Source organism: Podarcis tiliguerta, assembly GCF_965153285.1.
Source record: "Podarcis tiliguerta genome assembly, chromosome: 17".
Classification (NCBI taxonomy): domain Eukaryota; kingdom Metazoa; phylum Chordata; class Lepidosauria; order Squamata; family Lacertidae; genus Podarcis; species Podarcis tiliguerta.
Window position 1 is genome coordinate 2,431,504 of NC_139550.1, and position 13,522 is coordinate 2,445,025.

The 13,522-nt window shown below is 46.0% G+C and overlaps 1 protein-coding gene across 1 annotated transcript in view; it reads right to left on the reverse strand.

The window, feature by feature from the left end:
• Positions 1–743: 743 nt before the first annotated feature.
• TBX15 (T-box transcription factor 15) overlaps positions 744–13,522 on the reverse strand; it is a 96,671-nt gene continuing 83,892 nt past the window's right edge. Inside the window, exon 8 of the mRNA XM_083420056.1 lies at positions 744–3,465. Coding sequence (XP_083276182.1) covers positions 2,681–3,465 — 785 coding nt within the window. The 3' untranslated portion in view covers positions 744–2,680. The remainder of the gene's footprint in view (positions 3,466–13,522) is intronic.

Below are 13,522 nucleotides of genomic sequence, written 5' to 3' on the forward strand. Positions count from 1 at the left end.
GTCATAGGAAGAATAGGGGCACTGTCAGTTGTCCTGTACTGTGAAATTAATAGGAGCTGTGCAACCACACATCTGCTAACGCACAGCTCCCATTCTTCATGCAGAAGATTGTCCTGGAAGAGAAAATATCATTTTAATGGCCTTTTTCAACCCTTTAAATTGCTCTGATCTGATGTTCTGTTATGAAGATAATTCTGCTTTATGGCTGGAATGGTGGCACTGTGGGTTAAACCACAGAGCCTAGGACTTGTCGATCAGAGGGTCAGCGGTTCGAATCCCTGTGACAGGGTGAGCTCCTGTTGCTCGGTCCCTGCTCCTGCCAACCTAGCAGTTCGAAAGCACGTCAAAGTGCAAGTAGATAAATAGGTACCACTCCAGCGGGAAGGTAAACGGTGTTTCCGTGCACTGCTCTGGTTCGCCAGAAGCGGCTTAGTCATGCTGGCCACATGACCTGGAAGCTGTACGCCGGCTCCCTCGGCCAATAAAGCGAGATGAGCGCCGCAACCCCAGAGTCGTCCACGACTGGACCTAACGGTCAGGGGTCCCTTTACCTTTACCTTTTGTGCCCAGAGAAGGTCCATTTGAATGGTATGAAACCCACCCAACCACAGAGGTGTTTGACAGCTGTATTTAAAAGCTGTCTTTTTAAAAAAATAAAAAGAGGAAGGGAGGCTGAATTAGGTAAAACCACCCCAGCACTCTGGAACCGGACGCCTGCATTATTTCCAGACAGACAAAACTCAAAAGGAACAAAGGTTTATTTTGCATTAGTTATGTGCTTGGCACCTACAAACAGAGTCCCCTGCAGAGGGCAAATCTTTATACATTTTCTTTCTTAATATATATTTTACATACCCATTTATTACCCTCTTTAATATTCATAATATTGATTCCCCCCCTCCCCCACACGCTAGAGACATAAATACATTTATCTACAACACATCAAAACAAATCTCTATACTGCAATTTCTGTATTCTGTTGCTCGGCGTTTGGACTTCCACACAACTTTAAAACTTCTTAGCACGTGCTCAGCATCACTTGTTTGCTTACTTTTAAAAGAGCTGAAGGAAAAGTAAAACCAGAAGAGAACAGTACTTTAGAAAGAAAGAAAATTGGCCATGACTTGATGGTCCAATTGGCAAGCTGGACAGGGGATAAGAAGACTTTCCCCTGGTGTTAATAACTAGCTTTCACCACTTCCCTGGTACATGCAAGATGGCTGGGGTTAGGCTGCATACTTTCACAGAACAGGCCTTGCCTCTTACAGAACTTGTCATTCGACATTATCACAGTCTGGAGACTTCCTTCCCTTCCAGTTGACTCCTCTGAGTGATATATATTTTAAGCATGCCTTGCTATGGCTTTGCTAATGTTACTTAGGCTATCAATAGCTCAAAGGCACTGAACGTACGTACAATTACTGTATTTTTCTGTGTATAAAATGGTGCTTTTGCCTTAAAAAACAGGCAAAAATTGGGTGTCGTCTTATACACAAATAGTGAATGCGGGGGGGGGGGGGATGTGTGATTAATGGCAGCAGCAAGTAGGAGATTGGCAGCAGCGAGGGGGCGGGTGATTGATGGCTGCGGCAAGGCCTGCTGGCAATTGGCTGTGGCTGTGGCAATTGGGCAGGTGATTGGCGGCTGTGGCAAGTGGGTGGGTGGGCTGTTGGTGGTGGCGAGAGGGCAGAAAATTGGCGGTTGCGGCGAGGGTGCAATCGGCAGTGGCTGTGGCAAGCGATCGGCAGTGGCGGGCAGGCAGGCGAGTGATTGGCAGAAGTGACCCCCCCCCAAAAAAGCTAAACAACTTAATTTCTTAATTTTGGGTTAAAAAAAATAGGGGCCGTCTTATACATGGGGTTGTCTTATACACTGAAAAATACGGTAAAGACCGATTCCCCTTACACAGCATTTTCAACACGGAATCCTGTGCAGCAGACATCCTCCTCTTTTTTTGCTACCAACCATGTTTAACAGAAGCCTTTCCCTGCAAAGTTAAAGAAAACATTTTTAATGGTTTAAATCCTCCCTCGCCCTCTTTTCGATGGCATGCTTTCGTTAGGAAAATTGTCGTCGTCTAGGGAGATTGAAAGGCCCTCAACAGCAAGAACACCAAAAAATAATTACTCAAGGAAGAGAATGCCCACTTCAAACACAATGTTCTTTTCCTACAGTGGGTGAGAGAAAGCCGTAGATTCAACTTAATGACTGTAGATGACAAGATAAGGAAATATGATGATGTTACAACAAGGGCCTCTTACTGGCAGTGCAGATCTAGGGAACGAAGTCTTGTTGCTTGCAGCTGGGAAACAGAAGGAACAGCACACCCACACCGGACTTCCTCTGTTGTGAGCAGTTCGCACCAAGTTCAGATAGTTAATGCATACACTATATAGGTCTCCCCACCCCACCCCAGGTTTTCCGCAAACAATGCCATTTTCTTTGTTTATTTATTTTTTAAATCCATTAGAAACAGAAGCCACTCAGTTGCATGGCGGTCTTGATTCCAGTCTGCTGCTATCAGGTTCTTTGGGATTTAGCTGAGGATGGCTTGTGTTTCCATTCATTGTTCACAAACAAGTCCTTTTTCGAAAGCTGAAAGGCAACAGGGATGAGATCTCCCGTAGAAATGACGAGATCCTTGCTCACTGTCGACCAGGATGGTGACTCCAAGCACCAGTTAAACCATGTGCACTGACATTTGTGAAGAGGACCCTGGCACAGCCCCGTATTGTCTATTATCGCAAGCGTTGGCTGGGGGTTGGCTGTTGCCGGGAGGGCTGATCACATGCATCCCATGATCCATTCCCGTCGACAGATATGGCCTCTCTCCAAAAGCCCCGTTGGAAGGCGAAGAGCAGAGTAAAGTGCTTTGGGTGTTGGCCAATTTCTCGGGGCTTCCTGCCAACCTCGGAGAAGCTGGGAAATTGTATCCATACAAGTTGTAAGGGTTGTGAAGGGAAAAGGCATTGTAGGAGCTCTGTTGCATGTGGCCGCCGCTAAACATATGTGAGGAAGATGAGGTGGAGGCAGGGTTGCCAGCTTGCATGACGTACTGGAACTGCGAAGTCGGGAATGACCCCAGCTGGCCACCGTAAGCTTCCATCTTGCCATTGCTGGGCAGCGAAGGAGGAGCCGGCATCCCTGAGATCAAAGATGGAGTCCGCTGAGGCATGAAGTTTTCAGAGGGCTGAGTGGCAGGCGCGCCACCACTCTGCAGCCGGTTGTATCCACTGTCGCCCAACCCTGGGTAGCTCTGCAGGGCGGCCATGTTGCTTCTTGCGCATGGAGGATAATCAGAGAGGTTAAGGTTGCACAGCTGGCTCTCCCGGCAGCCGACATTGAAAGAGTTGGGGGCCAAGTGGAAGGCCGGCGGCGAGCATGATGGAGAGAGAAGGTGAGAGGATGCAGAAGGGGAAGGTGTCCCTGTGCTGGATGTGGTGGGAGAAGTTCCTGTGCTGCCCCCTGGAAAACAAAAGCGACAACAAACATTTCTGAGGCATAATGCAGAACAACCACCAAGCCTCATCATCATGAATAAGGTCCATGAATAATCATAGTTTAGAGGTCCCGGGCCCTAAGGAAGTCAGATTATCCTCCACCAGGGCCAGGGCCTTCTCAGTGGTGGCTCCAACCTGGTGGAATGCTCTGTACCATGAGACCAGGGCCCTGCAGGGTTTAACCTCCTTCCGCAGGGCCTGTAAGACAGAGCTATTCCGCCTGGCTTTCAATTTGCACTTAGCCTGATATTTTATTCCCCTTCCTTCCCTCCCCCTCCCCTGGGAAAGACAGGTTGGAGTCTTGCTCTCGAGCAACCACGCCAGCACCTGACAGGTTTGATGAGGCCCTAAGCTACTGAAGACAATGGGGCCCTTTATATGTCCAGCTTTCCTTTGTCAACAACAAATTGTAGCTGTTTTTTGTGTTGAATATATGCTATATGGTAATTTATGGACCTCATGGGTATCTAAAGCCATTTGCACTTGTGGCTATGCAACCAGTCCATGCAGAATGTAGGCACCCTATATATAGATTTGAGCAAACCAGTGATATTTTATGGAGCAGGCTAGCAGGCGGGCCCATTACTTACATCATAGGAGCCTACACAACACAAAACACTGTTGCTGTATGTAGGTTTTATATATTTTGGAAATGTAATCCAGTTTTTTTCCTGTAATTTTTTTGGGGGGGCCCAAGAGAGTGGTGCCCTAAGCTATAGCTTGTTTAGCTTATACATAAATCCGGCACTGTTTCTATCCTACTTTTGTTTACAGTTTCTGGGGTCTTTGCCAATTATGTGCTATCTGCAAGTGAATAACACCTTTGATTAACAATGGAACCCATGCTTGCTTCCTTGTCACTCAGTTCTGGCTACGGATGAGCAAGAAATCAATTTAGCTGTCACCGAAAGTTGAATTTACACTTTATGAAACAGTACAAGAACTAGAAAACAGCCATCCTATGAAATTCGCCCTTATCTGACATTTGATATGCTGTTCGCCAACCAAAGTATGTTTACAGTAATGCACATATTAAGATGTGCATATACCTGCATATATTAGTTAAAATAACACTCACAAAAATGCATTATATTAGGAGAAATTGCTTGTAAAAATGTGTACATTAGTCAAAACTGCATACAAAAATGTGCTTATTAGAAGAAATTCACACTAAAATGCTGGAGAATTTTCATAAGGATGTAAAAAGGAAAATTCATGAATTGCTCCAGAAATGTGAAGAACTGGATTTAAGGTTAGAAAAATGGGAGAATGAGAAAACCAAATGGACAAATTCTTCAACCCGCTACTTCTGACCTCGATGTAAAATGAAGCAGATGGGTGGAAACAGATGTAGCATTTTAAGCATGATGGGAATTTTGGACACATCTTTGCTGCCGTGAAAACAAATGCCATGAAGACAATTAATGTGTTCTGAACTACTTCCACCACACTTAGAAAGTGACATCTGTCTTCACGTTCCTTCTAGTTATCCCATATGACTTCCTCAAAAAGAACATTGATATAACTTGTCATTTGACCAGTTCCCCATTGGCTTGTTGCAATAAGGAGGCTTTGCGATGCGTTCTCGCATTTCCAAGTTGAGTTTCTATTGAAGCTGCCCTCTGCAAGGGGGGGAGTAAATCCGTCAGAAGGGAGCCCAGATTCTGACCACTTTGCAGTGGACCTGTATAGCATTCGTACCTGTATGTTCATTATTTCTAATTTTGTAAAACAATAATTTTACAGCAGATAAGAAAAGGGACAGGGGAGATGACAAGGGAAGATAATGCAAATTCATTAGGCATTGTCAGAGCTGGCTCCTGGTCCCAGCTCACAGAGGACCAACGCTAGCCGGTGGTAATGTACAAAAGTCTTTATTGAAGTACAGTTTCCATTTCCAAGCCGCAGCGCCCCAGCTCTACGTCTAGGGTTTAGACCGGCGAAGCTCCATCTGAATCTCCGCCCCCTGTACACCAGTTTAAGACTCTAGCCTTACTCCACCTCTTCCGTCTCTCCTTTCTCCTCTGGGTCCTGCTACCCCCCGGGGTTCCTTCCTTCCTGGACTCTTCCGACGCAGACGTTGACCCCCCTGACTCCTCCCTCTCTCTTCGGCGGGCTTTAGGACCTGGTTCCCTATCCGGGCTGCCAACTGTGCCGCCCTCCTGTACATTTGAACTTGGCGCGCGCGCGCGCGCAGCCTTCAAACTTCCTCTTGACCGTTTCCTCGCTCCCCGACGGAGGCGTGGTCAATCCTCCCTCATGTTCTCCCGCTGGCAGCGCGCCGCCTGATCCCGATGCCTGGGACTCCTCCCCCCTACTGCACTCTGGTGTGGACGCTGGTCCGGATTTCCAACTGCTGCTCTCTGAGTCCCCTCTGGCCCCTTCTTCCTGGGGTGTCCCCCTGGGCACCCCCCTTGCCCTGACCATGGGCGCCCCTTTCTGTGAATCATCCGATTCACTGGAAAGACTCCGAGACCTCGGACCGCTGTCATCGCTGACATTTCCTTCGGACTCCTCCCCCTCGCTCTCCATTTCCTTCCTTCCCTGCGCCTCTGCTCCTGAACCCCTGACAGGCATAAACTTATATTAGTTTAACATCAATCTATATATAGCTGACACTGAAACTGCTCCCCCGAGGAATAGCCCCACTGATTCTATGCAACTGGTTCAAGTCTGGCTGGCAGACAGAAGTTCTGAATACTCTCCAGAAAGTGGGCTATGCTCCACAAGCCCTTCTAAATTTGGGCCTGGGCCAAGCAAGTTCTGCGGTCAGGCAAAGAATCATGGACTCAGAGAGACAACAGGACTGCTTGAGACCCCCCGATTATGTAATCGTAGAAAATGAGGGGTATGTTGCGGCCCTGGCAGCATACCTCTATTTTCTCATATCAAGAAACATAAGAAGGGCCTTTACTCTAGCCAGAAGCTCAGCCTTACCCTCGCCGGTTTTGGAAGGAGCATTTGGAAAAGTCCCGTATGCTCAGAGACTTTGCGCCTGCCCATTAGGGGAAATAGGAGACCCCAAACATTTCATTTTTAGATGTCCCTTTTATGACGAGGCACGCAGAGATACCATTGACCCCCAGCTGGTGAGGCTTGCTGACCTTCCAGAAAAGTCTAAACTCAATTTTCTCCTCTTAGGCAAAGACCACAAGACGACCTGGTTGGTCGCCAGATACTGAACGCAGATTTGCAGGCTCAGACCACTCCCGAAACAAAGTAGTTCGCTAGGAAAACAGTCGAAATCGGTCTCCAGGGTGTCAGGGCCAATTTGTATGGGAGCCCAAATTTTTAGGTCTTTATGTGTACATGCACTTATCTTAGATTTTCATCTTTAAGCTGTTGTTGTACACTGCTTTACATGTATATTTTATTCTTGTGAAAGCTGTCCCAGTTGTGCTTTTTGAGCTGGTCTTTGACTGTAATATTCACCACAAGCCCCTGATAGGATTCTACTACATGTTTTGTTAGTGACATGTCAATTTCCCCCCCAGCATATTGATGTTGTATCTGGCTTTTGACATAATGGCAGGGGAAAATTGGCTTCATAATGATGTTTGTTAAAAATATTTTGCAGATGACTCTGGCAGATCAAAGACATGGATGAGAACCAGATTACTGCACAGAGGTAAGTGAAATGTTTGCTGCCTCTAATAAAGTCTCCAGTATATTATCTTGCATACAAGACCCAGCTAGCTTTCTATTCAAAACACTTGCACCTAAGATATTTCTAGTACCTCTGAATTTCTGAACCTTGTGACTTGTTGTCCTGTTAACCTGCCAAAAATAAAGAAGAAGAAGAAGAAGAGGAGGAGGAGGAGGAGGAGGAGGAGGGGGAGTTTGGATTTGATATCCTGCTTTATCACTACCCGAAGGAGTCTCAAAGCAGCTAACATTCTCCTTTCCCTTCTTCCCCCACAACAAACACTCTGTGAGGTGAGTGGGGCTGAGAGACTTCAGAGAAGTGTGACTAGCCCAAGGTCACCCAGCAGCTGCATATGGAGGAGCAGAGATGCGAACCCAGTTCACCAGATTACGAGTCCACCGCTCTTAACCACTACACCACACGATTAAGCCCTGAAGAAGCAAATTGAAAATAGGAAATGGCATGTCTGTTCAGGAGCATCAAACAATGATTCCATACTAAGGTGCTCTGAGAAGTGTTGGCCACAGATCATTTATTCAGTGAGCAAGGTATTCTGAAAGTTATAGGAAAGACTAAGAATTACTCATGGTGAAGGAAGGAGGAGAAACTTGAATCTGTTCACATTTTAATGTGAGCCAATGTAATTCACAGTACCTAAAACAATACTTGAACTGAAAAACAACTATCCAAGACTTTTTTCAGCTGGACTTGCCACAACTCAGTTCCGGCACCTCTCAGCTAGGTGCCATTGTATGAAAACGAGGAAGGCATTCATGGTGAGTTCTGGCACCTCTTTTTCTAGAAAAATAGCCCTGCCGCCATCCTTCCACATTTCTCCAAATTTTGCGATGCAGTCCTCCAACCAAAAAATGCATACAAAAATGAACAGATGATGGAAAATAGCTTGTATTGTGCAAAATTGCATAGAAAAATGTGTATATTTGGGGAAATACGTACTAATATGCCGACTGTTTTTTTCAGAAGGACTTGTTTTAAAAAATAAAAATCACAAACTGATGTGGAAATGTAGCAAACCGAGCTTAATATTGGGGGGGGGGGTGAGATGAGGAACTGAAAGAAACCAAGATTTTCAGAATGGTCTACTTTATGGGGCACACACTCAAACCTCTGTTGCCTGTGTTCACAAGAGTTTGTGGGGTTCAGGGCTGCTAGGCTGCTGGCTTTTTAGCATTTCAAAACATGAAAATTCTATATGGCAGAAGGAAAGTAGAAGTACAAAAGAAAGAAGCATATACACTAGGGAGGATGCTGTGTCTGATCATTGTCTATGTCAAGCCTGAGATCCAGGAAAGGGAACTTCGCAATGGGGAGTCCCATTCTGGACAATGCTAGAGAACCTCTAAGAAGAGCAAGAGACAGAGTTTCCCCTGTCCTTCTGCACACCAGTGGAAGTGCAAGAAATTACACTGCAACCATCCATGCCTTTTCCTTTAACCTCATCAAACCCAGCAGGTGCAATCCCATGTGACCAGAGGAATCAGCAAGGTTCACAAAAGCAGTCGCTGATGCTTATCAGTTCCCTTCAGGCTGACATTCCTCCAGCAATTATCCACAGAATGCTGAGTATTGGATTTGGAAGTGGCTGGCATTCAGCCCCCACATTTCCTGTACACACCGTCCATGGAATTTTCCACCAGATGATCACAGAAGGTCACAAATTGGAGCTATTACACATATAACCTGGGAATTATAAAACACTTGCGAAATACCCGTCACTGTGACAGGCATATGTATGTGCAGAAGGAAGGCCAGCAATGTGCTTTGGAGAGCCAGAAGGGCAAAAGAATTAGACTTTGGCTAAAGATACTTGGCTCCAAGTCCTTGCTCGGCCCAGTATACCTTGACCCAGTATACCTGAAGGAGCATCTCCACCCCCATCATTCAGCCCAGACACTGAGGTCCAGCTCCAAGGGCCTTCTGGCGGTTCCCTCACTGCAAGAAGCGAAGTTACAGGGAACCAGGCAGAGGGCCTTCTCGGTAGTGGTACCCACCCTGTGGAATGCCCTCCCATCAGATGTCAAGGAAATAACTATCTGACTTTTAGAAGTAATCTGAAGGCAGCTCTGTTTAGGGAAGTTTTTAGATGTTTTATCGCTTTATTATTATTGTTGTTGTTGTTGTTGTTGTGTTGTTGTTATTCTGTTGGGAGCTGCCCAGAGTGGCTGGGGAAACCTAGCCAGATGGGTGGGGTATAAATAATAAATTATCATCATCGTCATTATTGCTAAGTCCATGAAGCCCACAGTGTAAACTTGAGCCAGCCATGGTTTTCTCAGCCTGGACTACCTCCCAGGGTTGTTATGAGGATAAAATTTGGGTAAGCCTTAAGGTGCGTTGATTTGGGCTCCTTGGAGGAAGAGCAGGATACAAATGTGACATATGAAGATCCGCTGCTGGAGGCAAAACTACCCAATGTCTTGGTCCTACTCCCATCGCAGTGTGAAAAGGGCTCAATGCACTCATGGATGCCACAGCGCTGGAGAACTAAACCTGCTTGGCACAAGCTGAGAATTACCTGAGGATAGTAATTATTTGAATTCTGGTGCTGGAGGAGACTCTTGAGAGTCCCATGGACAACAAAAAGAACAAACCTCTCCATTCTGGAGGAAATCAGCCCTGAGTGCTCACTGGAAGGACAGGCTCCAATACTTTGGCCACCTCATGAGAAGAGAAGACTCCCTGGAAAAGACCCTGATGTTGGGAAAGATGGAGAGCAGAAGGAGAAGGGGACAACAGAGGACGAGATGGTTGGACAGTGTTCTCCAAGCTACCAGCATGAGTTTGACCAAACTGCGGGAGGCAGTGGAAGACAGGAGTGCCTGGTGTGCTCTGGTCCAGGGGGTCACAAAGAGTCAGACACGACTAAATGACTAAACAACAACAAGTAATTATTCTCAATCGTTTGTGCTTCAAAGTGAAGGATTCTAAACTAGTTGCTACACATTTGTAAGGCTGGGGCTGGGGTTAATGAGTTTTGGCAAACCCTCTGCCCAAGGAGCCATTGCTAGCATCTCCTATCTGTGTTGTTTGAGAAAAGGAATTGTGTCTAGGAGCCAGCAACAGCTTCTGCACTCTTGGAAAATGACATAGTACAGAGTTACTGGAATTCTTCTCCCTCCCTAAATGTTCTTCATTAAAGTCAAGAAGCAGAGCCAAATATTTTTAATAATGAGAATCTGGATCGGGTTCAACTTGGTTTCAAAAATACCCCCAAAACATTTAAAGTGTTTAATAGTTTTTTGGCTCTCCCCAGTCCATAACATCTCATTGCCATGTGCATTTAATTAATCTCAAACCTGCTTCGTCCCAAACTCAGTGTCGGTGACGTCATTCGTAGAGTCCAGCTCTTCCAGAGCCCTTATGTTTTGAAGTGTATCTCTATTATTTTGGCTGCTTTTTTTTTTTTAAAGCTGAGTAGAGCCTGGTTATTGATTAAACCAGCTAGATGCTTCTTTTTCTGTAGAATAAACAGGATTCTACAGAAGGTTTTTTGCACCTGTCATTTTCCTGATCTCTTTCGGCCAGAGAGGTGACAGCTTTCTTAGAAGAAAGACGCGATGTCCTGGTCTGGCAAAATGCCACTTGCTTGCTCAGTAATGTTATTGATGAGCAAGCCTTTAAAAATCAAACAAGCAGTCACACACAGAACATGATGTGCTGTTGTACGCAAGTTAAAACCATTGCTCAGGGAACCTCAGCGTTCCTTGGAAGGTTTTTAGAGATGCCATAACGAGAATATCATCAAGGAGCTGATTTTACAATCCATTTTAGTACAGGCGGCAATATTTAGACACGTCCAACTGATGAGCAATCGCCAATGTGGAGGTCCTTTTTGACCGGGAAGAAGACAGAATGGGGGCAGAACAGAGGCGGAGCGGTACCTATTTATTTACTTGCACTTTGATGTGCTTTCGAACTGGTAGGTTGGCAGGAGCAGGGACCGAGCAACGGGAGCTCACCCCGTCGCGGGGATTCAAACCGCCGACCTTTCGATCGGCAAGCCCTAGGCTCAGTGGTTTAACCCACAGCACCACCCACGTCCCTTGGGCTAGCATAGGCAGCATTATTAAATTGCTCTTAGCTGTTGGTTCTACTGGGTTCAATGTTTTACATAGCTGGAAAAATGCAAAGCCGCCCGTCTCTTCCAGGGTGTCAAATCCTTATGCCTTTAAAACTTCCCGTTTTGCTTGAGCTTAGCTATCCTTGAGGGTCTCTTCAGAAAGCTGCACACAAAATGAAGACCATAAAAGCTGTAGGTGTAAAGTCATTTATGACTTTGGCAAATGGGTCCTGAACTAGGGACAAATTTTAGTTGATGCCATCCTGAATGAGCAGCCAAGGCAACAGTTGGTAGTAAGTCTGCAGGGAGCTCACCGGTCACATGGTCTTGGCTTGCTTCCTGGTTTTTCAGCTGCCAAGTTGCATTTAAAGAAGCTAAAAATACATGAAATATTTTCCTTTCCTTATATTACTTGACTGTGTCAGCAGTTGCTGCGGCTGATATGAACATGTCATTTGATAGCCACTGGGGCAGAAGGTTATCAGTGCAGCTATGGATTCAAGGCCTAGTGGTCCATCGAATCACTGGAGCAGAAAACGCCACACTTGGCCTGATAATCCAAGGATGCTCACAAGCAAATGTGCGGCTAAAACATGCCCCAGGCTCTGAGTCAAAGCCTTTAGGCACAGGGCTACCTTTCACAGTCTTATAGTAGCTACATGGGAGATGTGTGATCTGATCTCCCAACATTTTATTTTAAAAACAGCTATGGGGCATTCTGAATTGGATCAGAGCAAATATATTGAGGAGGGGTGTCAACTTTTTACTCCCATGCCATTATAAAGTTCTATATTGACACCACCACCCCTCTAGAAAAAGGAGAGAGAGAAAAGACTGCTATTAGCCTGGCCACACATGTAAGTTGTAGAAACTACTATTTACTTACAACGTTTTGACCAAGGGTATCAATCAAACAGAACATAACAGATATTCCAGTCCTATGCGGTTGAAATATACTCAGAGTTGAGTTTGAATTTCATGCTCTTTATTCAGCTCGTAGTAGCAATGAATGAAACTTTTCCCAAAATGTCTGCTATATATACATTATTTACCCAATGGGCCCCATGTGATTGGCTAATTACGGGCTGCTCCTGCAGGCCAATCAGGTTGCTGATTCACTTCATCCAGCAGCCTGATTGGGTGGCTCCTGCGGACCAATCAGACTGCTGCATTCTGGATCCTATTGTTCTAGGATTCAGCTCAGTACATAACAGGGGCAAATCACTAAAATCCATGGTCCCTGTCAGGGAACTGCCATCGGAGCTGGAGGCGGAGAGGAGGCTCCAGAGGGATGGCGGAGAGGGTCCCAGTAGGGAGAGAGGTAGCCCATCCGCTGGGGAAGGAAATAAGCGTAACACCAGTGGAGAAGGGGGGCAGATGGGGGAATCAGAGAGGTGGCTCCAGGACTCTTCGCCGGAGACCAGCGGAGAGGGCACGAGTACTCTGCTGCCCACACCCACTTTGCGCAGAAGACTTCTGCGCAGGGAGAGTAGGAGGAGACTGGGCGTCAAACAGCTTCTATGTTGGAAGAGGTTCAAGAAACGCCCACTGACGGATTCTACCAGCGACTGAGGCAGCCACGGAACTTGAGGCTGTCCAGACAGAAAGGGTTCAACCAGGCAACCTAGCCAGGAGTGGCGGCAACTTACGCACGAGCAACCCCTAGAACCATTACAGTCCCTGAGGTCTTTGTATGTAGTAGCATTAATGGAACATAATCAGCAACAGAGATGGTATGTTTTTGGGTTTGGCGTTAAATTCTTGAAAGAGCTTTGGACTGGGTGAGAGAGAATTTTCAGCAGCACCCAGGAAATACCTCTGAAAATTGGATAGGTGCAATGCTTTTTGGGGGGGTGCAGGGGGATGCCTACCCCTAAACATTTTGTGGATCTTTGCACTTTTGTCCATTTACTGTATTTATTTTTCCAGATTTGAAATATAAAATGGAGGTTTTCTTGGGTCAAAATGAGAGTACCCCTAAACATTTTTTTGGGGGGGGAGCACTGGATAGGTCACACATCTGACAAAACAGAATGATACAGAAGTTTCCTTCTCATACATTTAAATAAACTGTGGACTGAGGAAGCAGTAGTTAAATTATATCAGAACTGTGGGGGCCGTGGGACTTAATGAATCTCAGAAGCACTTGCTGACTCCTCCCTATTTTATCCAAATCGTGAATCACCCTCAGCCCCCAATAGCCTTCAAACACAGAGGCTAAGAAGAGGTCACAAAATGTAATGGTCCCCTTGGCCCACCCAACCCTCACAGTTCAATCACTATGGATGAAATGGG